The sequence below is a fragment of the Pangasianodon hypophthalmus genome, chromosome 3 (assembly GCF_027358585.1).
Source record: "Pangasianodon hypophthalmus isolate fPanHyp1 chromosome 3, fPanHyp1.pri, whole genome shotgun sequence".
NCBI lineage: Eukaryota > Metazoa > Chordata > Actinopteri > Siluriformes > Pangasiidae > Pangasianodon > Pangasianodon hypophthalmus.
Genome location: NC_069712.1, coordinates 31,959,102 through 31,986,512, shown reverse-complemented (window position 1 = coordinate 31,986,512; position 27,411 = coordinate 31,959,102). Strand labels below are relative to the sequence as shown.

The window sequence follows — 27,411 nt, the reverse complement described above, 5'->3', positions numbered from 1 at the left end:
GACTGAAGAAGAAGAAGGAGAAGAGTATGAGTGTATGAAAATCCAGTTCAGAATAGAGCTGCTGAGAGTTAGGTACTCCGGACGTTCTGGGATTTCAACTCTTCTGCTCGCAAGAGGACAGAAAAGAACTGCAGAATTACTTGCATGAACATTCATACACTTTACAACTAAAACATTCCCTTCAGGTTTTTTTTCCATTTAATATGAAGACCGCAGTGTGATTTTTTTTTTTTTCACATCCTCATAACCTTTTACGAACAGGTGTGTAAAGCCTCAGCTGGTGAACCGCACCATGAGGTCGGGTTTATAAGGTCATGTTTATGACTTATTTAATGTTTCTTTTTCCGAGTGCTCTCAGTTGACGGTCACGCTCAGATCTGCATGCGGGTGATTTTTTTTTTTTCAGACTAAGATCGCTTTGTATCGCCATTGCAAGACGAGAATGTTTGGATACGCACAGAGACGTGCCAAGGAAACACGTCTTTGAATCCTGCTCGAACAAGTCCAGTGTAGTGCAGCTAGAAATGGCATGTTAAAAAAAAAAAAAAATGAATCCAGCATCCGTACACATGAAATGCACATTATACCACAGCGCTGTTGATTTCTGGATTCTGATGAGCTGTTGATACGGTGACGTTTTCTGTGAAGAGACGTTTACGGAAGGAGTCTCCACTGTCAGCGCTTTGTAACAATCAGCCTGTTTTCCAAAAGTTATAACAAAGGAGTTTGTGCTTTGCGGTTTCTTGGTTACACGACAAACTGAGAAAGAAAAAAAACAAAACAAAAAAAGCTGTTATGTTTATAGCTGCTATAACGTAAGTGAGAACAGGAACTATCTTGACATTAAATGTAACTATAAACAGATAAAAGTTGTTGGCAAATTGCAGTGGTACAATAGGAACATGACTATTTTCTTATAACAGTACACCATGAAGTGTTTTATTCCTTACTTAATCCACAATCCATGAACAAACATGCATGAAACCGCAATATCTGATATTCTTATCTGAATTCATAAACCACTTTCTTTTAGGAGTGTTTGAACAAAGAGCACTCGCATGTTCCTGTTTCTGTTTCTGTTCCTGCGCATTACAAACATCTTTTCAGTGAAAAGCCTTGTAGCTTCAGCTTGTGAGGTTTGTTGCACTGATTCTACGATGCTAATGTAGCTAACAAGTAATACAAGTCAGAAGTCTTACCCGAAATCTTTTATAAATATTTCACTTCAAACCACATCCTGGTCTTCGGTGAAGTCAAGCAAACTTGATTATGGGGTTTAGGACACATTAAATCTTCCTGTTATCTCTAAACATGAACAAACTTGTAGCACAATGTAGCTGAACTTTGGTAAGCTGTGGTGGTGGCCATCTTGGACAAGTCAAATCACTTTGTCTTGAAGACGACCCGCCTCTCAAGCTTTGTAGTTGGAATTGTACCAAAAAGCTGGTTGTTTTGCTAATTATATAGCTGATTAGTCTTTAGTCTTTGAAAGTAAATTTGTAAATACAGACGTTCACTACTAATTTTACGAAATTGTTGACATTGCACATAAAGTTGCGGTTATGTGGTCATTAAATGTAGCTATAAACGGACAATTTATAGTTTTTATGTGAAAGATTTCCATTACTTGTTAGCTGTAAAGCTCCAGGGCAAAACTTCAGACAACAAAAATAAATAAATGTGATTTCATTAAGAAAAAGTATAATCTTTGACTTTGTACTCTCTTTGTACTCGTTTTGTAACGTAAACTCCTCTGTCCTGAAGATGTCGGAAAAGCTACAACGTAATCTTTAGCCTCTTTACACTAATCTTTACACTGGAGACTCCTTTCTTAAATGTTCAGTAAACATATCTTTATTGAAAACTTCTCCATATCAACGATTATACTTGTGTTTTTAATCTGTTTATGTGAAGCGTCTGCCGTACAAGTCCCTGTGAATGAGATATTACTAGAGATACAATGATTATTATCATAATAATGTATGAGAGTGAGTGCATTAATATGAACCTGTGATATATATATATATATATATATCGATCGACAACTAGGAAGGGTAGGAAGGGTGTGTGTGTGTATATATATATATATATGTATGCATGAGTAAAAACATTTTTATTTTTGGCCCGTCATTATTCCTGTCTCCAGCACTTTAGCACTTATCTAACAGCTGTCCTGCAGGGACACTACATGCATGGACAGAGGTTTAGATTTGTCCTCTGGAGGCATCCTTTTGAGCTATAAAGGTCAAAACGGATACGTAAAGCACACATTCTTTTCCTTCACCTCCACCCCGATGTTCAGGTCACGCTAACAACCTCATTCCCTGAGGTTTCTGCTTCTCTCCATGATGTCAAAACAGATAGGACGTGTGTGTGTGTGTGTGTGTGTGTGAGAGAGAGTGTACACACAAACTAATACACACTCCACCCAGATCTCTATCAGCAGCAGAAAAGGAGTGAAGGGAAAAAAGAAAAAAGGGCTGACTGCTTTGCATTGACATCACACATTCCCAGGCAACCTGGGAGTCAGTGGTAGTTGTCAAGGCAACAGCGTTTCACCTTGAAATGTCTCCTGTCTCAGTGTGTGTGTGTGCATGAGACCATCATGGCAAGATTCATTGCTTCAGTATTAACATAGATTCACTACATAGTGCACTATTTTGGCATAACTGTGCATTCATTCCGTATATAGACCACATAAACACTGTGGATGTGTCCTAAATGGCTACAATGCACCGAGACAACTCAGGACCTGTGTAGTGAATAGGGTGTGATTCGGGAGATGTCCACACTGGCGGGTGAGATGTTTGCAGTGATGATTTATGTGGCCTGTATTTCAATACACGGTGCTGTGTATAGGTTTAGCTCATTGCTCACTGACAGTGTGGTGTATGTAGCCTAGAAAGAAAGGTTTGTGGTTTGGGACACAGCCATCGTGTAGCATCCAGAGTGATGATGTTTATGTGGCCTAGATAGTGAATATGGTTTGTGGTTGGGAAAGTGGCATGACATATGTCTAGATGTTGGTGTGAACGATGTGGTGAACAGGGTGTGGTTTGGGACACATCCCAAGTGGACTGAGATGGTCCTAAATGGCACACTCTATTCACTATATAGGGCATATAAACATTATTATAGATGTGCCAGCAATATCATGGTGTGATATTGTGACCTTTGCTGACTGATACTATGCGGTTTGGAACGTATCCAAATCAGGCTGATGAAGGAGAGACACTTAGGATGGCGTTTATATGGCAGCTATGTAGTGAACACACTGTGTGTTGTTTGGGACACATCCATAATGAACCAATGGTAAGACACTTGTGTTGCTGTTTATGTGGCCTTCAAAATGGACAGTGTGTGTGTGCTTTGGGGCACATCCATAATTAAAAAATGGTAAGACGTTTGCAGTGGTGTTTATGCTGCCTCTATAGTGAACACTATGTGTCATTTGGGACATGTCCATAATAAACCAAAAGTAAGACATTTGTGTTGCTGTTTAAGTGGCCTACATAGTGAACACTGTATATGTTTTGGGATGTGTCTGTAGTGACCCAATGATAAGACGTTTGTGTTAGGGTTTAGTGAATAGTGTGCAGTTTGAGCCACGTCCATAGCAGACCATGATGGCTGTTTTTTAAAAAACAAAATCGATTACACTCTTTCCTGTAACCATCTTTCTTATCAGTGCTGCTAATGATCTCATTTATGGATTTAATCAGCGGGAAACTTAGCATCCGTTTCTAAAGAGCAGAAGGGACGAGGTACGCGCGGCTGAAAAGGTAGATATTTATTGCAGCATTGGTCTTAACAGCATGAAGAAAATGACAGTGACTGAAAATTATAGTGTACCTGAGGATAGCGTGAGACTCACAAGCAAAAACATGACATATAAATGAAGAAAAAACAAAAAGAGAACAAATGTGTGTATTACCTGACCGATATTATATCCTATAATGCACCTATAATGTTCTATAGGCAAACTACATTCATAAACATGATGCGATTCTGAATGACCACTAACAGCAGGTAGACTGAACGCTACAGCATTCAGAAGAGCGACTGTTCTCACGTGTGTGTGAGAGAAGGTGTAGTTATAATCTACTGGATGGCTGTGGCATCGTTAGGACCCACACTTTAAATCTCTTGTTGATGGAGCAAAACCTTTGAAAGTTCTTTGAGAATATAGTAAGAGTAGTGTATAGTAAGCATTCATGCTACTGGAAGCCTGTGGTTTTATGCTCCTGATCTCTGAGTTCTCGAAATTCTTTTCCACTCATAACCTGAATATGAATAAAGCTGCATTTGTATATCTAGGGACTAATTTTAAGCTATATATAGCTACATTCTGAGCAAATCTGCATAATATGCAAATCTTACTCTTTGAAACTCACCCAACCAAATCATTAGAAATTTACATAAAAATGTCTCTATTATTTGCAAATCAAGGAGCAAGTGCTTGGACCCCGATGATCGCTGTTTGCAGCTATATTTTCTATATTTATGTTGCTGTTCATCCCCGTTTAAAGCAAACCTATTGGCGTATGGATAGTACTGGCATTTTCAGCTCCGTAAAGTGTGTATCAGTCGGGCCCTAGTGTGTATCAAAGCAGGCAATGAGAAATAATATCTGGTGATGTGTACGAATATAACATTCTTCATCACAGTGGCTGGATTTTGCTCTAAATGTGCTGCACTGGGAAAACATGTAAACTTTATCACTCCACCTTAATCATTAAGAATTACACTCTTTGTTTTCCTGGATGAGGATAACATAAGATCAGCATTGAGTTACTGTCACACACACACACACACACACACACACACACACACACACAACAAAAACAGCTGTTTGAATGGATTGTCACGTACACTGAGAAAAATCAGGGTTTACATTAGTTTGTTGATGGATAGCAGGGAAATCTAGATGGGTGTGTGTGTGCGCGTGTGTGTTTTACCCTGTAAAACCGTCCTATAAACCTCTCTGGTTCGTCGGACAAAGAGGAGAGGAGAGGAGAAAACAGATAGGAACGGACTATCAGAAACCTTCCTCACACACACTACACCATGACCAGGCATTGCATTATATGTGACTCACATTAGCCCCGCTCCAAACACGCCACGATACATCACGGTTCAATACCAAATAACATTCATATCATTAGTTCGTACTAGGGAGCTGAGCCGGTTTTCTAGGACACTAAATATCCTTATACACCAATAACTAGATCACTTATACAGGGAACTTGCACCCTACGTAACATATAGTTCACTATGCAGTAGCCTTTCTTCCTTAATGATGTAGGACTACGAAATGGCTCAGTCCTAAATGGCTTCATATGCACTAGGTAGGGTGTACAATCCACTGTTTATATATTTGCTGGAGGGAGAACAAAAATATGAAAGTTCCCCTATTAGGTATTTTGTGCACTCCAAATGCTTGGCTTACTCCCATATTAACCCTTTAGTAAGGGCACTATGTAGGGTGTAGGGTATAGGGTGTAGATGTGATAAAGAATGAAATAGTATAGTAAGCAATATTCTATAGCCTATGTAGTACACTTAGATTAGTTCTAGATACACAGAGTGTAAATGCTATTACTTTAAACCCCATGTAGTGGACTCCTGATTGGTTAATGTCCAATATAAGGAGTAAAGAGCACGAATTCATTCCTGAAGTTCTCTACTGGACATTTTAGTGCACTACTTAGGGTCTAAGAGCCAATGTGCCATACATTCTTAATGCACTGATAAGGACTAAGGTGCTGAATCCCAATTCCTTATTGGACATACAGGGTGCGAAAGCTTACTTCAAAACCCTACGTCGTGCATACACACAAAATGGGGGAGGCATTTGGGACGGAGCCTTTTTTCCCTGAATTATAGACGTTTAGAAAATTACAAACCAGTCCACACTGCAGCAACATGCAAATACAAGGCTGTGTGTTAGGCCAAATATTTCCAAAGCATAATAGTAAAAACTGGACTTTATATATATAGATATCCTATAGCAACCATCTTCTACAATGTTTAAGGCGATTTGTATATATTTGTAAATTTGTAAAGCTGTCTTGTGTGCTGTTAGTCACAGAAAACTTCTGAACTCGTATCTGAGGAAATGCTTGAGAACGAACTCATCAATCTCAATCTGTTTCTTCTCCAAAATCCAGCTTTTGGTTTTCCTCGTGCGAAAAGCATTTAAAGCCGTGCACCTTCCACTGTTTAATCTCGACGTTTGGGACGCAGCCAGAGATGAGCATCATTACATTCGCTTTCAGTTCTTTTCTGAACGGCTTTTAAAACATATACATACATCTGACGACTATAAGTGCCTTTTTCCCCCCTTGATTTGGCTGGCTACATCAGGAGACACAGGTGAGTATCAGCGCCAGCTATGTGCTATGAGTCCATAATTATAAAACTAATAAATAAAAGAGAAAAATAAGAAATCATTACTAAAATTATGTTTCAAACAGGAAAAAAAATGCAAGAACCACAACCTTTAACAAGAGGCAAAATATAGATAAATATGTGAACACATAAAATTAAATATTGATACATGAGAAAATGTGGGTGGAACTCAACTGGATAAAAATGTGTGCTTACACACACACACACACACACACACACACACACACACACACAGTTCCTCATACACAGTGAAAATTGTAAAATGACACATTTCCAGCACTGAAGATTAAGTTCATCCTGTTTCAGGCAGCTAAGAGTCAAGCACGCTCCTCCTTTACCCCTTCCTCCCTTCCTAGCTGTGCAGTACACACTTGGGTCCAGAAGGGGCTCCACTTCCTGCTCAGTCAGAGAGAGAGAGAGAGAGAGAGGGAGAGACCAGACAGACCTCTCAGTCTTTCTTTCTTCCTGGCCCATCACTTGTTCTTTTCAGGCGTTGATGACACGCCAGCTCAATCAGCTCGACCCCGCCCATCACCTTTTGCTGAACCAGGAAGAAGATCAGCACCACCAGGAAGTAGACGCGCAACGGCGTCCAGAGCCAGAGGCCGAGAAAGGAAAAGGCGATGAAGGCGTTCCAGTAGCACAGCGACGCGGCTTTGATCAGCGCCACCCTCAGCTCGCTCTTGCAGGGCGGTATGCGGGCTTCGGCTTCGTCGAAGCGCTGAGAGCTGTAAAACGAGCGCAGGCGCTCCTCTTTCTCTGCCCAGCGCTCGTGGCACCAGGCCTGGAGGGCGGCGGTCTCCTCCGGCAGAGAGGACACTGGGTAGCGGTGCACGTGGAAGTGGATCTGGTGTGGGAAGGTGCCAGCCAGCAGGTGGCGCTCTGTCTGAGGGGTGCTGTGCGGGTATGCTACGGTGATGTCGTGCAGCGCGTCCAGATTGTCCCCTGCGTAACATACACAAGAACTGAGATGAAACTCTTTTACGTACAACTTTGCGCTAAATGTGTGTTCATTCACGCTCAGTTAGTTCTCTAGGTGCCTAGTCTTACACAACGAACAATCCAAGCCACAGACTGTGACCAGTTTGTTCAGATGAGGGCATTAATTTGCAATACAAACCACAAAACGTCATAAACTGTGAACAAATAAGCAAATATCGATCACAGACAATACGGAAATCTCCTGAATTTTGGAACATGGTCCTAGTGGTGAGAATAAATAAGTAAAATAAATAAATAAATACTAAACATCATCTAAAAATACGACAGATGTCTGCTTACCACTTTGCATTTTAAAAAAGCTAATATTAAAAGCTAGCATTAAACAGTGCTGTGGACGGAAAGCAAAGGATAAGTAACTTGTTCAGGCAATTACTGATTTGTCTTTTTTAAAACTGAGAGAGTACTGTGCCTAGAAACATGTGATAACTGATTACACAATACACCACCATATTTGTGTTATATTATCATCATGAACACTTTAAAACATCAGCGCTGCCTTTGCATTCCATTCTCAATTCCGTTAAGTACTAATAATTGCCTGGGTGTGTTGAAGTGAAAATTGCCTTGTAGTATTACAAACAGTATTAGAAATAGCCAGTAGAACACAAAGATGCAGTACTGAAAACTGGTCAGGAAAATGTAGTATAGAAGATTAGTCAGTAGTTTTGTAGTACTGAAAGAAAAAAAAAGTAGTATTGAAAATTACTGATGCACAGAAAATCAGTCTGTTGTTTGGAAGTAATGGAAATGTGATAGTATTAAGGTATTAAAACTAGCTAGTAGTACAGAAGTACTGAAAAAAAAATCAGTACTGAAAATTGGCCAGGTGTTGTAAAGTACAGAAATTTAGTCAGTAGTTCAGTGGCTAGTAGCACTAAAATAGACAGTAGTACAGAAATATTGAAAATTAGAAAGTAGTATTTTAAAAAATTAGTACTGAAAACTGACCAGGTGTACTGAAGTATAGAATATTGACTAGTAGTGTTAAACTATTAAAAAAAAATAGTGGTATTTAATATTGGTCATTAAAACTAATTAAAAAATTGTCAGTAGTATTGAACATTGGCCTTGCATGCTAAAGATCAGTCAGTAGATTTGAAGTACTGAAAAGCTAGTAGTATTACTAGTTATATTAATTGTAAGTATTAAGCATAACCGGTAGTTTGGAGGTTTAAAATTCAGTCAGTAGCTTTGAAGTATCAAATGTAGTACTGAAAATGACAGTACTGAAAATTGGCCATGTGTAATGAAGCATACAAAAAAGAATCAGTACTTTAGAAGTAGTGAAAATAGGCTAGCTGTATTAAAGTATTAAAACAGGCAGTAGTACAGAAGCATTGAAAATTAGTCAGTAGTACTGAAGTACTGAAAAGTTTTGTAGTCAGTATGTTTTTCTGTCTGAATGACAGCCATGTGCAAAGTGTTCAAACCTCATATTTCTGTTCACCGAAGAAAAAGTTAAAGATGAACAAATACGTCAGCGCCGCATGACTAATCATCTGCATATTTATTTAGATTAGTTTTGCGATTATCCCGCAAGCTTTTGTATTACCAGCACGACTTGCAGACTTCATATCCGCTCGCGCCTGATACCATCAAACCGTTCACCTCGTCTCGCCTGATGAGTCAGCCTCGTCCCTGGAGACGTGCTCTTCAGAAAAAACTTCACTAGTATATATTTCACTGGCTGCAAGAAATCAGCATTCATATATTCTTAGCTGCAGTTGACCAGAAAAAAAAAAAAAAAAGAACTACGCTCATCACCATGTATTTCTGGCACAGTGCCTGAGCGTAACACTCTTTAAATATAGCACGTTTATCTCCACCAACACACACACACACACAGACACACACAGACACACACAGACACACACAGACACACACAGACACACACAGACACAGACACATACCAATTTTAGGCCGCTTACAGAAATGAAGCCTGCCAGCATCAAAGCATGGCGAATGTGTTTATTGGATGACATGCCTGGACACAGACACACACACACACACACACACACACACACACACACACATATTACTGGAATAGGATCTCTTGGGTGTGACGTCAGAGAGTTTGACACCTGTTTAATGGCGCATTAGTATCATTCAGCTCTGATTGCTTCACGCAACTGTACGGCTGCCAGCTTTACCTCATTGCAGAGAGAGAGAGAGAGAGAGAGAGAGAGAGAGAGAGAGAGCGAGAGAGAGAGAGAGTGTGTGTGTGTGTGTGTGTGTGTGTGTGTGTGTGTGTGTGTGTGAAATGCCTCTACACTACCTGGAATATTGCAGTGTTCTGAGGAAAGCAGAAACAGTTTATCCCAGCTATTAAAGACTGATAGGACACGGGTCAGACGCCAGCTGTGCTACTGATGGATAAAAAAAAATGTTCGTGGCAAAAACAAGAGAACTGACTAGCACTGCTGTATGAATCGAGGTTTGAAATTAAAAATTAAAAAAAAAACCCTCTTGGTTTGGAAATGTGTAACCGTATAACTGCAATTTAAGTGAAAATCTTTCAAGATGTAATATGTATTTAGCCTTGTTTTTGTTGTATGTTAGTTATATAGTAGTATCTTTATTTATCATTCTTTAGCCTTCTGGCCAGCACACACTCAGCTAGCTACTAGCGCAATGTTAGTGCGATCTCTTCCTAGTGACTTGTCTTTATCATGCACCATCCAGTTACACGTCATGTCAGCTCTCGTTTTTTTTCCCCAGAAACCGCTCCTTGTCCAGATACAGTACATTCAGCCAATCGCATTCTTTTCAAACAGCCGTGTTCGTGATACAGCACAAACCGGGGAGCGTGCGTATTCCCAGCGCCGATGGGAATCAGGTGGAGGAAACTCTGATAATTAGCACATCGCTTAGAGACCCAGAGACACTGGAGTCATGGGAAAGAGTGTGGCAACTGCAGGATTTTTGCTCCATACTTCCATACTATTACCCTGGGGATTAGTCTGTGTACTAGGGGACTACTTCCCTTACAGTTAATATTATAAAGAGGAAGAGGATCACACTGTGAAAAAAAAAAAAAAAAAAGCCAAACTTCATAGTCATAGGCCAATTCATAGAAATGGACATATGATTTATTAAGCAGTGTTAGCTAGATAGCTGTGCATGTTGCATTTCTTTAAAGATCTAAAAAATTATTTTTATTTTTGTATTTATAAAAAATTCCATATTGAACACTGACAAAGAAGGAAAAAATTAACAGTTTTCACATCAAGTCAGCTGCTTCTAGTCAGTTTACAATTAAATTTATATTTTAAAAAAAGCTATCAAAAGCTATCACGATAATCATGATATCGATTTTATATTGTCATATCGCCCAGCCCTGTGTTTTAAATGGTTTTCTGAAGTTTGATTAATGACTTGAGAATTACGAATCAAAATGCATTGCGAAAACCCTAAATTACACAACAATAATAAAGATTTTAAAATGCAAGATGCTCAGCCATCACAATCTATGGCTTTTCCCTTAAAATCCCTTAGAACGTTACCGTTACCACAAAACAATCAATCAAAATAAAAAAAAAAAAGTGCAAATTCATAAAAATGACAATAATCCCTTTTCATAGTTTTAGAAATACGGACAAAAGTACTGACATTTAGCCAGAATTTTCGAAATATTAAAATGCAGCCAGTGATACTGAGGCACCAAAAGTTTGCCAGTAGTAGTAAAATACTTTAAATTACCATAATTATTGCCCTGGTGTACTGAAGTACTGGAAATACTACAGTAGTACTGAAGTACTAAAAAAAATATATAGTACTGGAAACCGGCCAAGCATAATCAAACATAGAAAATTGGCTAATAGAATTAAAAGTACTAAAACTAACCAGTATTGCAGAAGTACTTAAAATCAGACAGTAGTATAGAAATACTGAAAAACAGTAGTACTGAAAATTGGCCAGGTGTACAGAAAATTAATCAGTACTTCTGAAGAATTTAAAATTGGTTTGTGGTATTGAAGTATTAAAACAGCCAGGTGTACTATTGTGTAGAAAATGAGTCAGTAGTATTATAAATGCTGAAAAGTAGTATAGAAAATTAGTCAGTAGTTTTGAAGTACTGACAATTTGCTAGTATTAAAGTATTAAAATAGCCAGGTGTACTGATGCATAGACGTATTAAAAAAAACAATAGCACTAAAAATTATAGTACTGAACTCTAGAAAATTAATCAGTAGTTTTGAAGTAGTGAAAATTGGCTAGTCGTATTGGCTAAGGAAATTGTCAGTAGTAGTCAGTAGTACTGAAGTATTAAAAATTAGTGACTGAAAAGTCTTTTTTAAGTACTGAAAATTACCCAACCGTATTTAAGTACTGAAACCTGGTCAGTAGTAGTGCAGAATGAAACATTAGCCAGTAGTAGTTGGATCACTGAGGCACATCCTGACCTTTGCGGAGTTGTTCCACGATGAAGGTGAAGCCGGTGGTGCGTGGGTGCAGAACGTACTTGTACTTCGGCAGGCCGTTCTTCTCCGCGTACTCATCACTTCTGGCACGAGTGTTATCTACACAAGAGCAAACAAACGATTAGAATGCTTAAGCTGTACTTTACCTACAAACCGAACGTCTTTTTACAAATGCTTGTCAATCGTTCTAATTTAATGCTTGAACTTTTATTCAGAAAGCTTGCACTTGTAAATAGGACTTCTTTAAAGTGTCAAAAACCTGTCAAATTTTCAATGAGAGAAGGTCAAGATTTTTTTCTTGTTCGCTACCACCCTGGGATCATGCGGGTTTTACTGTGTAACAAACAGCATCGTAATATTCCGGTAATAAATGTTGCGCTAATCCTTTAGCGTTATAGTTACTTTATTTAACGTGTTTTAATCCATTCGCTGAACGCCACCTGAGACAGCACTCGCAATACCGCCTTACATAGCCATCGGCTGACTGAGGTCACTATGTTCATGCTCTGACACACATCCACACACACACACTCTTCACCAGTAATTAGATCAGGCCTTTCTGATCCCCTTTGGGCTCCTACAGAGGGGATTAAGTGCCTCATTCCTCCAGGCTACAGAGAGACAAAGAGAGACAGACACACTAAGTCCACTAAAATGAAGATGTCACTGTTGGACAGGTCTCAAAATCTCTTTTAAAGCCAGGACTAAAAATAGGATTGTTCGGATGCCCAACACACACAGCTTTAAAAAAAAGAAAATCCTATATGCTCAGACTTGTCTCACCGCGCACTTAACTATATGTAACTCTAAATAGATAATATGTAGCTATACAGAACGATAAACAGATAATACACAACTATACGTAGCTATAAACAGATAATATGCAACTATACGTAGTTATAAACAGATAATACGTATCTATACGGAACTATTAACAGATAATACGGAGCTATACATAGCTATAAACAAAAATTTTTGTAACTATATGTAGTTATAAACAGCTAATACGTAACTATAAGTAAATATAAACAGATAATACATGACTCTAAGTATATATATCAACACATTTAAATATATCTGGCTATAAACAGATATTTAAATATATGTGGATATTAACAAATAATATGGAACTATTCGTAGCTATCAACAGATAAATAACATATGATACGTAACTGTATGAACCTATAAATTATAAAAGTGTTGGCAAATTGCTGTGGTAAGAGAAATAAAACACTTCAGGACATGCTTTTATAGGAAAATAATCAACTTCAGGGTGGTGTCTGTAACTCTGCTTCATCACCCCTTATTGTTCATCATTCCTTACTTGCTGGATTGATGTATTTACTCACTCAATACCTTTTTTCATAAAGTGTGCTGTAGAAAAAGATCACCAAAAAATGGACGAAAGGATGTCACAGGCTCCATCATGAATCTGAATCGCGTTCTTCTTCAGCACGTAGGCGTGATCGAAGATCGAAGTGGAATTGTACATGAGAAGACTTTTAGATGATAATACAGTTCTGAGTGAATTTCTAATACACTTATTTTGTTGTTTTCTGAAATTGTTTGTATAATTGGGGTTGTGGAGCCACTTGATGGTTTTTGACACGATTTGGACATGCAGCTTGCATGTTCTGGCAATCTGTGTACATTCTGTCATGGAAAGTTTGGGCACATTTCCAAACAGGTTGCAAAAAAGTGAACGGTTGTGCGTTTCCATCGACTTCCCTTACAGTAAATATTATAAAGAGGAAGAGGATCACATTGTGGGGGAAAAAAAAAAACAGCCAAAATTGTAGTAATAGGCCACTTCACAGATGTGGACATGTGATTTATTAAGCAATGTTAGCTAGATAGCTGTGCATGTTGGTTACCATGACAACAGGCCAGTGGCTATGGTTTCATCCATAATGGCGATGATACATAAAACTGTTTGAAATGTTCCTAATAAGGCCTTAAGTGCAAATTTATATATAAATACATGGATTTATTAGAGATGGCCAGTGTGTAAATGTGTGACTTGTTGAATGTAAGTGTGTGCGTGCATGTGCATGAGTGTGTGTGTGTGTTTGTCTCACCAGTGAGGTCAGTGCCCTCAGGAAAAAGCAGTAGCTGCAGCGGTTGCCTGATATCACAGAAGTACTCCAGCATATTGGTCAAGTGATTCTGATCCTCCTCCCACTTGCGATGGATGAAGATGAATGAAGCCACCTGCATTGCCCAGCCTACACACACACACACACACACCAGATACTCATAAACCGTGATGTCAATATTATGAGCAATGTGGTTATGCTAAAATCAATGATAACCAATATTACCTTCAAACACACATACACACACACACACAAATACACCACAGGTAGTCAAGATGCTCAGACTAGAAAGGAGAAATGCCGCCTGTCACAACGTTCATCTTTCTGAGCATCCTCAGACAACAAGCAATGACGTGAGGTAGGATATTTGGATGAGACCCAAGGACACAAAATGGACGCCAAACTAATCTGCCTTGCTCACGGGCCTGTCACTTTAAAACCACGTCACTTATTGATGACTTGCTCGGCTGCATCGCCTGTCACTGTGCATAACAGATTTGCCGTAACACAACATGGTCATTACACACCCAGTTAACGTCTAAATATTACTGCATGAGCACACGATATGCTTACATGCCACTCTATCCTTACAGGCATCATTTATAGAAATTCAAGCACATTTCAGTAGGAAGGAATAAAACACTTGGGAAAATGCTGTTATAGGAAAATAATCAACAGTGGGTGGTGTGATGAAGCAGAGTTACTGTTACTAGTGTTTTATTGCCATTATAGTGCAGTAATTTACCAACAATGACACTGATTCATTAATTAAAGAATGACATGGCACACTTTTTATCTGTTTATAGTTACATTAGCTGGCTAGAAGGAGAACCTCCCCTAACTAGCAGAGACAAACACAGCACCATTTGGTAGTTAACTAGCTCACTTGTGTGGCTATTCAAGCAAAAGCAACTACAGAATGAACAAACAAATCCGATTTGTCTCTTGTAATTTGTGGACCTTCTAAAAAAAGTAACAAGTAAATCGGATTTGCCTTGCTGTGTAAACATGAACTGAACATTTAGAGCAAGACTGTTTCGATTTGACTGCTTGGGTTGAAGTGTGTGCGCGCGCGCGTGTGTGTGTGTGTGTGTGTGGCAGCTCACTAACCGAAACCAGGCACGGCTTTGAGAGCTGCTTTGAGGCAGATCTTCTCCAGCCGGAGGTAGCTGTGCCTCAGCAGGCAGCACCAGAGGAACATCCAGTCCAGACGTGTGCGGTGGTTCATGATGATCACGCTGCGCTCGCCGGGAACAAACCCGTCACCCGTGATGATCACCTTCACCCCGAACACGAGCTCCAACAGAGCCTGGGGAGGAAGAAAAAAAAAACAATAATATCACAATAATATCTTGGAATGTAATGATATGTACGTTAATGTATTAGAATGAGTGCATTAATATAAATCTGCACTACTGAACTGCTGTTGAACAAAATAAATAAATAAAAAATGAATCAACACCTTCTGACCAATCAGAATCGAGAATTCAACAGCGCTGTGGTATTGTTATAAGACAGTTATTTTCCAGGCTTGACAAATGAACACAATGTTCAAATATTTCACGAAGAATATGTATAAATATTAATATGGTGAAGGGGATGTTTATTTAATATTTTGTGGAAGGAGTCTCCAGTGTCAGCACCATAATAATCAGAGGTAAAGCTGTAAGTTTTCCGACATCTTGAGGACAGAGGAGTTTACACTTTGTGGCTCTTTTTGGTAACGTGACAAGCTGCGATTTTGTCTAATTAACTTCAAGAGAGTGGAAAACTCACATGTTCCATGGACGTTCTACAACATTAAATGTAGCTATAAACTAGTAAAAAATACTACGTCGTAATCATACCACACCGTCGTTCATTGTTTCCTATAACAGCACTGACTTATACTTCTAACCCAGAGATTTTCCTATATAATTAGTAAGAGTTCATTGCAAACTGGATCGTAATTCTTTATACACACATATACATACATACATATATATATAAACTCTGGGCCACAATCAGGATGAGGTTCACAAACTGAATTCCTTAAGAGTCAGTGGTTTGGTTGTTTTGCCAAAAACACGGAGCTCTCGCTCAGATACACTGGGTAACATCATGTTGAGTAAACACAGGCTGCTCAATTTATGAGTGAAACATGTTATACATTTAAGTTTCCACATGCAAGCAGGAGGCTATATTTAGGAAACATCAGGAACGGACGCTCAACGCATGTTTTTACGGTTAACCCGCTCTACTGCATCGCATTCCAGTCGCATGGTAATAATAATGACCTTTGTGAAGTTTGTGATGCGTGTTAGAGAGGGGGAGAAATACAGAAATGTGGACTTTCCAGGATCATGAGTGAACAAATAATACAAGCATGAAGTCCAAATCTTAAGGAGGTTTAATCCAACAATTAACTAAAAAAAAAAAAAAAAAAAAAAAAAAAAAAAAAAAAAAGTAAGTAATTGTAGTATTTGATAGTGCTGATCTGTGTGTGTGTGTGTGTGTGTGTGTGTGTGTGTGTGTGTGTGTGTGTGTGTGTGTGTGTGTATACCACGGGCAGGGTGAACCAGGTGGCCACGATGCGGTCCGTAAGCCAGCGGTACCAGGCCGGAGACAGCAGCATGACGGGCAGCACCGGACCCAACATGAACACACTGCCAAAAAAACTGCTCAGGAAGAGTGTGAGAATGAAATACACACCTCTGATGGACACCGTCGCCATGCCTGTATGAGAGAGAGAGAGAAATGGAGAGAAAGAGACACAGATAGATAAAGAGAGACAGAGAGAGAGAGACAGATAGAGAGCGAGAGAGACAGACAGATTAGTCTTTCTCAGTCAGACGGACCTCAGCGGAACACACTGACTGGATTATTGACCTCGGAGAGTAAAGTGGAGCAGTCGGGCTGATGGAGCTGGAAAGAGCATGAAGCGTGTTGATTTGGAAAATCAATTTTGGGTCAGTCGTTACAGGGAACTGTAGGTGCTAATGAATGGAAACCTTTAATGGGGGGGATAAACTAGGCTTTAAAAAAAAAAAAAAAAAATCACACACACACAAAAAAAACCCACTGTTGCCTGGGCAATATGATGTGTTTACATATCGTTATCATGACAAACTGTGTCACTTTTCTGAAATATTGCAGGTATCATGATATTTTATGTTAGGACCTGTATTTAAGGAAAAAAAATAAATAAAAAAAATAAATAAATAAATAAAATAAAAAAGTATAACAGTTGCAATCTCTGACCGAAAGCTGATTAGATGTTAAAATAAATGTTAAAATTCTTTAAAATTGTAAAAGGTTAACAGTTTGTACAGATTTTATTTTCCTCATTTATAGTATTAACTTGTGTTTGCAGTGTTAAATTAAAAACAAAGGATTAATGAAGCCCTCAGTACAGATTTATTAAAAAAAAAAATTATTTAAATGTGCACAATAGGATTTCGGTTATGAATTGGAGCCAAAGTTTTTTTCCCCAAAGTTATTTGTGACTTTTCCACCCATAAAGCGTGCATTTAATTAAATTGTTATTACATTCCATTATTTATATACATAATAATTTTAATAAATTAATAAAACTAGAAAGCCGCAGACCCCCGGGCGGAGCTTCACAGATCCCTGGAGGTTCCTGGAGCCCACTTTTCGAACCATCGCTTTAGAGGACAGCTGATTATTGCAAGGTGCCTAAAGACTTCAGAAACATCGTCTCAACTTTTGGTTCTCTTACGCCTCCTGATTCACCTGAAGTTTTGCACTTTTTTTAAAAATTATTATTTCCATTACACCACTTTCATTCATTCAATCCCAGGCTTGGCTTTCTGTTTAATCATGATTCAGCACAAGATGTGGTTATGGAATCACTTATCCATTTCCCCCCTTCACCAATGGAAAATATGAAATCCAAGAGCGAAGGCTATGATGACTCGACACAAACTGATTACATTCCCGCACTTGGGACTCGGAGTCCAAATGTGTTCACACACACTCACACACACACACACACACATACATACCCACACACACCTCTGAGACCTCTGGACAGTGGGTGGTGGTTTGTCAAGTGGAAAGATTGTGTTTTTGTTGGGTCTGCATGAGGTCGGGGGAAAAAAAAAAAAGAAATAGTTTCCATTATGAGAACAGGAAACGAGCGGGTAGATTCACAGCTGACTCCGCATTCTCCGACTCGGACTCGGGCGCTCCTGGCTGCTTGTGTAACGTGCCACGGCTGGGCTGTGACCTACATCAGTGGTTCTCAGCACATTAGCTAATTACCAACAGCTTCGCGAACTGGATGTGGAGGTTTTTAGAGTCTACAATGTTCTTCACCTGACTGCACTTGCTTTGGGATATTTGTGAAGCTTCTGGCGGGGAAACGGTTTATTCTAGATTGCAAATTCATTAGCGCGAACATGTTAAATAAATATTCAGTGGTGGACAAATCATAAATCGGGCAAGTGAAATCTCTAAAAAGGGGTAGCTAACAATGTAATAACAGATAGTTAACTAGTTAACTAGTAACTAACAGCTAGTTAACTAGTTAAATGCATCGATACAGACTGATGATGTTCTTTCAGCTCCTCCCATTAGGGGTCTCCACAGCGGATGATTGGTCCACATGTTTGAGTTGGCACAGGTTTTACACCGGATGCCCTTCCAGATGCAACTCTCCCATTTTATCCATGCTTGGGACCGGGACTGAGAGTACACTCCCAGTGGCTGGGTTTGTTCCCTGCCCGAGAATCAAACCGGGGCCTCAGCGGTGAGTTACCGCATCAAGGTGCTTCATAATACAGTAAAAAAGATTTAATGTGTAAAGAATCACCCTGTAGAATGTAAGAGGAGCAAAATAGAGCAAAATCTCACGGACATAAGCTTAGGCCCTGACAAAAACGTTCTAATGATAAGAAGGCCCTAATTCTTCATTAGCAAGCTAACAATTGAACATATAATACCAATGAAATCCATTTCAGTTCCAGGTTGTAAATGTGGAACGGTTCAAGCAGGGTGAATACTTATGCACAGCACAAATTTTAGAAAATTTACATTTCAGTACTGAAAGGATCTGTTCATTTGTTTTTTTAGGCAATTTATGTTCAATCCATTTGTACCTTTCTGATAAATGCAGATAAATGAGAACATTTAAAAAGAGTTGTTGATGCGTTATTGGCCAAAACAAAGGACTAAGTGTACCGAAAGGCAAGTGAACACTACACAACCTGCACCTGGAGAGATCCCTGTTGCCTTTCTCATGAAAATAAACATGAGAGCTGTCCGTCACGTGACTTGTCCCTATTTTGTTTGAAAAAGAGAAATAAGAGAAAGGAAGGACTGGCTGGGGAGACACAGGTAGTAAGGACTGTCTTTTCTGCAAAGAGAACTGGAGATAAAGTAGAAGAAATGTAGCTATTTTTATACTTTGCACCACCAAAATTCAAGTCGTGTTTGTTTTTATTTTGCTGTTCCAAACTACCACTATTTTACCGTACTCACTTACACAAATAGATGAATTAAGAACTGGATTCAGGGATCTGCTGCGCATGAGAGCAGATGAATTTGATCTCCTCTATTTCCTCTGACTTTCTCTGGCTGTTTCTTAGCGCTGTTCTTGCAACTAGTCTCAGAGGGGCTCACAGTAGGTGATTCATCAACAAGAAAATCAAACGTCTGAAAATATAGTTCACAGAGTAAGAAATTCATGTCACCGATTTGTTCACGTTACACGAGCAGTCAGCAAATTAGTCGCCGATTTGGAAATCGGGGGAAAACAATCACGGTTTAAACATGCCCAATAAATAAAATCTTTTGTTAAGAAAAAGAAAATAGGGGGTATGGTTAATTGTCTTTCTCCAGTTGTTGAATCAGCCCTAAATATTCTAAGTCTTTTAGTAACTACAGTGAAAGAAGATATAGATAAGATATATATATATATATATATATATATATATATATATATATATATATATATATATATATATATATTTATTAAACTTCAGCATTAAATTTGTGCTTGGCTCAGTTTACCTAAGTATCATACTTATATTATACACACGATGATTAGAACATTTTGACCAGAGAGTAATAAAGTGGTCAAAGTGTTTAAAAAAAAAAAAAAAAAACACCATAGGAGAGATAACATGATGGAAGATAAAAGAGATGACAGTCAAGCAGACTTTTATGGAAAATCTTCAGAAAGAAGTGTTACAGTGGTCAAGAGGGGTCACAGCAATCTGCTGAACAATAGCGGAAAAAAGAATCAGAAGACTTTGTCCTCTTTTTACCATCCATCCATCCAACACACACACACACACACACACAGTTAATTACTGTCTGTGCAGATGAGGGAGGGCTGTGGGAGGCCTGGAAATTTGGCTTTGTTGATTTTTTTTTTTTTTTCCATCCAGCTGCATGACAATATCTACAGCGTGAATGAGCCAGGACACACACACACAGACACGGACATCACGTCTGCGTCTGTGAAGATTAATGATTAGAGTGCTGTATCATTCCCCAAGTCACGTACGCGCCTTGTTAAGGGTCACACATTGGGAAAGGCAATATCAGACAGGGAATGTGCAGGTATCCTTCATCAATGCCACCAATTTCGCAAGCTATGAAAACTCATTACATAATCTAATATAGAAAATCTTTGTTTATTCTAAAACAAGGGGAAAAAAAACAAGGAACTACTTCATCTTCCATTAGAAGTCACACCATTATATTGCGTTTTACGACATTAACTGAATTTCCAAGTTGTTGGTGGAAACAGTGTTTAAGCCACTTGAGTGTACGTTGCTTGTATACAAAATAAAGCCGGTTTACACCGTGCACTCTTTTAAGATTATTACTTGCCACACTGCACGAGAGCACAATAAAATCTTGCTCAGATTCTGTAACAGACTGTGTTTTCCATGTCAGGGAGTACGAAGAAGATCCTCTAACGATGGATCTACGACTAAAGAAAATTACTACGTTCTGCTTATGTCATTGATCGGCACGATCCGGGGCTCGGTTCTCACAAACAGAAATGTGGGTTTGCAATAATATGGATGACTCCCTGTCCATTTGCATGTTTGCACCGCTACCGTATTTGTAGCTGTCCCGAGAGTTTGGCGTCCTCCTATTGGTGGATTTCAGACGACCGGCTTGGCAGCGCTCACACACTGAGATTTTAATCAAAAATTTCTCTAACCGCCAGAAACTTTTGCCGTCACTGTCTTCGGGTGCAGTGGCACTAAAATGGCCGCCGGATGCGCGTGTAAAAAGTGCAATATAAAGACAGCTTATATAAACTGCTGCCCAAAAATTGCTGCCTGTCTTGGTAACTCACTCCCAATTGGAGTTACAGGGGTTTTTTTTGACACCGTTGGTGGTGATGATGCAACTGTAGCAGCGTATATCACAGCTGCCTTTGTTGTCTATACAACATCTCCTAGACATCATCTAGACATCTCCTGAATGAAACACAGTAAATCCTATATTACAAAAGGGCACACAGCTTTCATTTTATGAACGCATATTCTCATTGATAAGCGACCTCAAGCTTGCTTATAAGTTCAGTACTGAATTATTGCACCATAGTGTGCCTCGAGATTTCAGACATCTTCCTGGTTTCCTTTCACGCTCCCGTCACACGCAGATTTACACCGCCAGTTAATCCTTTTATTTCCATTGTACAAGCCACAGTCATAAAATTCCAGTCCTTCCCTTCCTCTTAAATCATGACTCAACTCAAGATCAGGTTATGGATCATTTATCCTGGCCTGATTTCCACCTTTACCAATGGAAAATATGAAATCTTGGAACAATGACTCGGAACAAAACAAGTTTATTGCATCACTGCACTATGGACTGCGTCCAAGTGTGTAACTGGTTATCGGAACAAGGCTGTGTGGGATGTCGGGCAACTGGTGCCACGCAATTCTGCAGAAAAGAGTTCAAAGATACACTAGCAAGAGTTCACTACTAACTAAAAATTAGTTTCTTATGTATGGAAAACACTTGGAGGAGTGATGTTATAGAAAATCAGTCAACAATGAAATGTTTTATTTCTCTTCTACACCAGAAATTTGCCAACAATGAAATTTTTTTATTCATTAAAAAATTACATCATGCTTTTTATCCATTTATAGTAACATCTAATGGTGTGGGACGTGCATGAAACGAGTTAGTTTCTCTTATCGCTTACGTTATAGCAGCTATAGAGCAGATATAAGTTGTTCACTGAGCAGCCATGCTTTTTTCTCTTTATTAAGTTAAAAAAAAGGAAAAAGTGCAACTTACTGTGTTACTGAGAAAGCACTGACACTGGAGACTCCTTCCATAAACGTTAAATAAATGTGTCCTCATACAAAACTTCACCCTATCAGCAAATACACATGTTTCTTTCTTAAATAGCATGTTTTTTTTTAAAATCTGTTTAGGTTTGAATGGTTACGTGAATAACATGCAAGTACGTAACATAAGCACGCCTTCATGTGATTTGTTACTACAGAAACAATAACACACTGGCGTATTAGAACAACTTACTATGCAACTTACCCACACCAACCATATCATTTTATATCTACGAATGAACAAAATTAATACTTTATTAGCTTTGATGAAGGAAAATGGTTAACAAATAATAAAATAAAAACAACTGAACCATATCATAAATAGTTCTAGATACTAGCTAACTAGCTACTAATGATTTCCATCTCAATTACATCAATAGGTTGAAGCAAGACAATTGACAAATTGACCAAGTTTAATTAATTTTGGCTCTTTGGCTTTTTTAAAGTTTTGCGTTTTTTTTCTTCGCCCCAGGTAGATATGAACACTTCATGATCGCCATTTCTTCATGATCGTCTGACCTAATTTAGTTACGCAAATTGCAGTTTCTATTCTTTTCACACCACAAGGAGGCGTCATGTGACTGCCTGATACGTAAACCTTTTGTCCAAATCAGAGTAAAGCGTGATTTTTTGCCTGCATATCTAATTTAAAAATCATGGAGCCCCCTGGTGGTCTGGAGGCCCTAAGCGACCGTGTAAAGCACCTAAAGCAAGAAACTCCTGGGGTTAAAGCTGCTGTTAGAGAAAATCAATCAACACCTTCTGACCTATCAGAATTGAGACTTCAACATCACAGCAGTATAAAGTGTATTATTACAGAATTCTTTCCATTTATGACATCGTCTTACTGTACATAGGCTACACCAACTTTTCAATTTCAGAAAGGTTTTTTTTTTTTTTGCAATATTAAAGATTTTGCAAGTTTTGTAATATTTTGTATTAAAAAAAATCAACATTTGTATCAACACTGATGAATGAACTGTCTCCTTCAGAGACTCAACAGCAGCAGTGCTGTAGATTTCAGTGTGTTTCCCTTCCTCTCTCACAGATATACCCGGCAATTACAAATCAGTTGTGTTCTTCTTGGGAATTGAATAAGCACGGGGGGAGGCAAAATAGCATTTACGGCCATTTTCCATGCAGACAATTAGCCTTGCTTGGCTCGCTTCCATGATGATATTGTACTGATTGTACACGTAATTGTGAAAGCAAAATTGCTGTACTCCATAGAGTGAAGATGATTTTCCACTTAGGTGATCTGTTTATGGAGGAGACGGCTCAAGATAATATATTTTAAAGCTTATAAAAAGCAATAAAACAACAATAGTTTGCAAAGCAAAGTGCTAGGAAACTTTAGACACCTTACAGAAATCACACAAGGCCTTTACTCACCATGCAGGAAGTAAATGTCTCAAAATCAAAAAAGTCAAACATGCAGATATAAACAACATAGTCACTGGACATTCATTCATTCACTCTAATGATATTGAATATTATATATATTGGATTTTAATTGCTTATCAACACAAAATTGTATCAGAGAAAAGGATTTGTCCTTCAAGTACGCTATAACCTCAACGCAACTCTCGTTAAAACAGAATAATTGGATAGCCTTTCGAATTGGTTGATAACTAATAACCTTATTTATAAAACAGCATTACTGAGTTCTCTATTCTGATTGGTCAGAAGGTGTTGATTGATTTTCGACAGCTCTGACAGTAATACGGGTTTATATTAATGCGCTCGTCTCTAATATGTTATCATTTCTATAGTAACAGCTTGTATATGATAACAGGGACTCTTATGATGGATGCTCCATTTATTCTAAAACTAATAATTACCAAATTTTAAAAGCATGTATTTGTTTATTTAACAAAGAAAACCATATATAGTAAAGCTTTCTGTAAGGAGATTTACATTTCTGGAAGGAGTCTCAGTTGACGGAACTTTCTAACAGTAAGGGGGTTTTCCTCCATGGGAAAGTCTTCGTCGAACATGTAAAGCTGCGGGTAACATGACAAGCTGCACGTTTTTTGTGTCTTATTAACTTCAAGAGAGAGAGAGAGAAAAATCAAGAGACTGGTGAGGGAACGCCTGTTTTTAACAAGCTGGTTATAATTAGCAAATTGCTGTAGGAAATGAGGAATAAAACACTTCAGGATGTGCAGTTATAAGGAGAACAATCAACTTTGGGGTGATAGCAGTAACTCCATCGCTGATTATTTTCCTATAACAGCATGTTTTAACTCCTTTCATGAAGGCTGTTCCTATATCGCAGACTTAACCTCAGGAGGAAAAAATGCCCCCAAATTCTAAACCATCCATGATGACGGTATTGTTATAGAATCGTTACAACCGATTACTGACCTGCACCTACATGCAGTATTCACATAATGAAAATACATGCACTCCTAAACCTGTCTTATTTACTTAGTTAGTATCACATGAGGGTGCACGAGGCATGAAGACATTTTTCCTTGTCTTATCTCATCATGATACCAAGTGCACGCTTTCTAACAGTGCCATGCAGGTAGTAAAGAGCCGCGAGAGTAATAAAAGCACTGACTGTGGCTGATTTTGCTGGAAATTGTGGCATCAGCACAGTTTCACCCTTATCGCCTCTTTGAAAAGGACATTTGTGTTAAAGACGTAGCTGTTCATCCTGATGCTTTACTTCTGCACTTGTGACTCACCTTCTGCTGTTCTGGAAGGTTCCATACGGATTAATGGTGTAACGATACGGCGATTCGGATCAATTTAAAAGGCAATGTTTGAATATCGAAAAAGAACTGTGACTGATATTTTCATCATTCTTTGCAAATTAATGGCTGGCCTAGCCTGGTCGATCGCAGGCTACTAAATCAAATCGTATTGTATCGTAGCAGTACTATCATCAAATACTGAATCATCACTTTATGAATCGAATACATGGCTACCCTAAAGAACTGTTTATGCTGCTTCAGTGTTTAATCGTACCTGGGTGCTGTAGCTTTGTACCTACAGCTGCTGCTGTAATCATAAAGACTGTCTTATGCTCAGCCCAGGACTCTGATACTCATGCTGAACATCCTTTCAGCACATTCAGTACAGCTTGCCTTTCCTCTACACCTGAATACTGTAATGATTTAGAAATCGCACTCAGAACAGGACTGGCTCCCTTTTCAGTCTGGTTCCTCTTAAGGTTTCTTCCTCATTGCTCATTTGTGAACAAATTCGCTGGTCAAGTCAATCAGGTGGAAGTCATTTCCTTCAGAAGGAAAATCGGACTTCCCTGAAGTTGGCGCTCCTCTGGTGCGGTTTGTTGTGATAGATCAGTCAAAAAAAAGTGCAGTTAAAAAGTACAATAATCTGGACATTTGGACTGTACCAAATGTTTTTTTTCATCTGGAATAAGACAGCAATGGAAAACCTGGTCACAACCAACACCTAAATATACTACTGGACATAAAGATTGGGTCTCAAATAGCAGTACATAAAATGGGCAGTGAGTGTAACCACACGGTAGATGTAGCTAAAGACCTGCTACTCAATATGGCCTATAAAGACTCAAACACCTCGTACCTAATACAGCGCCATAGGCCTGAAAAGCCACTGTTTCATACCATTCTAAGTAGTTCACTTGTACAGAAATTAGGGAGCTATTTAGGACAGAACCGTAATAGTTAATAACAAAAACATTTTGTTATGATTTTTTTAGATTTTAGATCACATCACTTTTGTTTAAAATGCTTACAGAAAGTTGAACATGGACTACATGATAGCTCAAAATTAAAATGACTGAAGCTGACAACCAAATTTTATAGAGTAACAAACAGAGTTAAATTGAATTAACTTTAGAAATCCTGCTCACTTAAAATAATGTCAGTGTGGCCGTAGAAGCTTACTGAGTTTCATTAGTGTCCCAAATGGCACCATACTGCCTACATATGAGCCACACATTAGGAATAACATGCTGCTGTCTCCACCCTATACAGTCCACTATATTGACCATAAAGAGCTATTTGGGATTGAGCCTTAATATAACGTTAGCTAGTTAGTGAGGTTAACGCAAAACCTTATATATTGTTAGCATGGTTAATTTAGCTAAATTCCTACGTTAGGTTGATTCCAGTTTATTTCAAATCCTTGAAGATAATGTCAATAGTTTAATGTTTTTTAGTCTTCGCTCCTGCTAAGTAGCCAAGAGCCTGAGGTAGCTAAGCAACCCTTGCTATTTGCAGAGGAAGCTATTGACAGTAGCTAGCGAGTTAGCTCAGGTTAATGTACATAACTTCCGTTTCAATGTAGACTAACTATTTAAGTAGTTTAAATTACAAAATATCTTAAACTCACCTGAATCTGTGGTTTTTCAAACTTCCGGTTTGATGGCGCCACGGAAGCGAAGGGTGTTGTTAGCTGGGTAGCTAGGTGGCTAACAGCATAGCACCTAGTCCAGATTCCACAACTAATTTTCACATAAATATTGCGTTGATCCGCATAACAAAAACATTTAGCACCCGAAATTTATAAATGTGAGATAATGTTATATCTCGACGTTTTAATTCAGGAATAATGTCATTGTGTATTAAATAAATAAACGCATACGTAACATCAAGCTAGCGAGTCACCTATTAGCCAGGTAGCTAGCGTTAAGCAGTAATGCGGATACGTAGCGAGTCAGAACATCTTCAGCGAGCTTTAGTTCGGCTAAAAAATCTTTTTTCCCCTCATAACTGAAGACATGGCGACTGTTAAGAGTTAAGAAGTTGTAAAGCTCCAAGATGTTTAGCTTGTGGTGGCCGCCATGGTCTTAATCTTCTTATTAAACATGCTGGTAGTCAGTAGGGGCCGCCGTTTGGTAGCTAGTCAAGTCCAAAAGTACTGGCACCCCTCATTTCCTTCAAGAGAATGGCCATAAAGGCATGCATAAAGTCAAACTTTGACACAAAAATGGGGGGAAATGGATTAAGAAGTTATCATATGTCTTTTATGGGTACCAGTAACATGAATGGGAACATTCATTCATTCATTCATTCATATTCAGTAATTCACTTCAGTTTTATCTGTACAACACTTTTAACTATGACCACTGTCACAAAGCAGCTTTACAGAAAAAGATGAATTCAGGATATAAGTTTTAAACTTATAAATGTATCCCTAAAGAGCAAGCCGGAG

General features: G+C 38.6%; 1 protein-coding gene across 2 annotated transcripts; it reads right to left on the bottom strand.

Annotated features, from left to right (window-relative positions):
• Positions 1 to 3,775: 3,775 nt before the first annotated feature.
• Positions 3,776 to 27,178, bottom strand: lclat1 (lysocardiolipin acyltransferase 1). Of its 2 annotated transcripts, XM_053232391.1 has the most exons (7): positions 26,590 to 27,178; positions 22,205 to 22,283; positions 16,473 to 16,645; positions 15,041 to 15,239; positions 13,913 to 14,059; positions 11,817 to 11,933; positions 3,776 to 7,356 (listed from the first exon to the last, which is right to left on the bottom strand). In XM_053232391.1, the coding sequence occupies exons 3-7, from the start codon at positions 16,641 to 16,643 to the stop codon at positions 6,860 to 6,862; spliced, it is 1,131 nt and encodes a 376-aa protein (XP_053088366.1). In that variant the 5' UTR covers positions 16,644 to 16,645; positions 22,205 to 22,283; positions 26,590 to 27,178; the 3' UTR covers positions 3,776 to 6,859. The 2 variants fall into 2 exon arrangements, with proteins under 2 accessions (XP_053088366.1, XP_026795017.3); XM_026939216.3 differs by lacking the exon at positions 22,205 to 22,283 and having other exon boundaries at positions 26,590 to 27,168.
• Positions 27,179 to 27,411: the final 233 nt, after the last annotated feature.

Bases quoted from the DNA above. Each gene is read 5' to 3' on its own strand.
- lclat1 (XM_053232391.1), bottom strand. From the start codon at position 16,643: ATGGCGACGGTGTCCATCAGAGGTGTGTATTTCATTCTCACACTCTTC. The intron at 14,060-15,040 runs GTTAGTGAGCTG...GTGTGTGTGTAG, and splicing joins CAAAGCCGTGCCTGGTTTCG to GCTGGGCAATGCAGGTGGCT. The intron at 11,934-13,912 runs GTGAGACAAACA...GCTCTTGTGTAG, and splicing joins TGAGGGCACTGACCTCACTG to ATAACACTCGTGCCAGAAGT.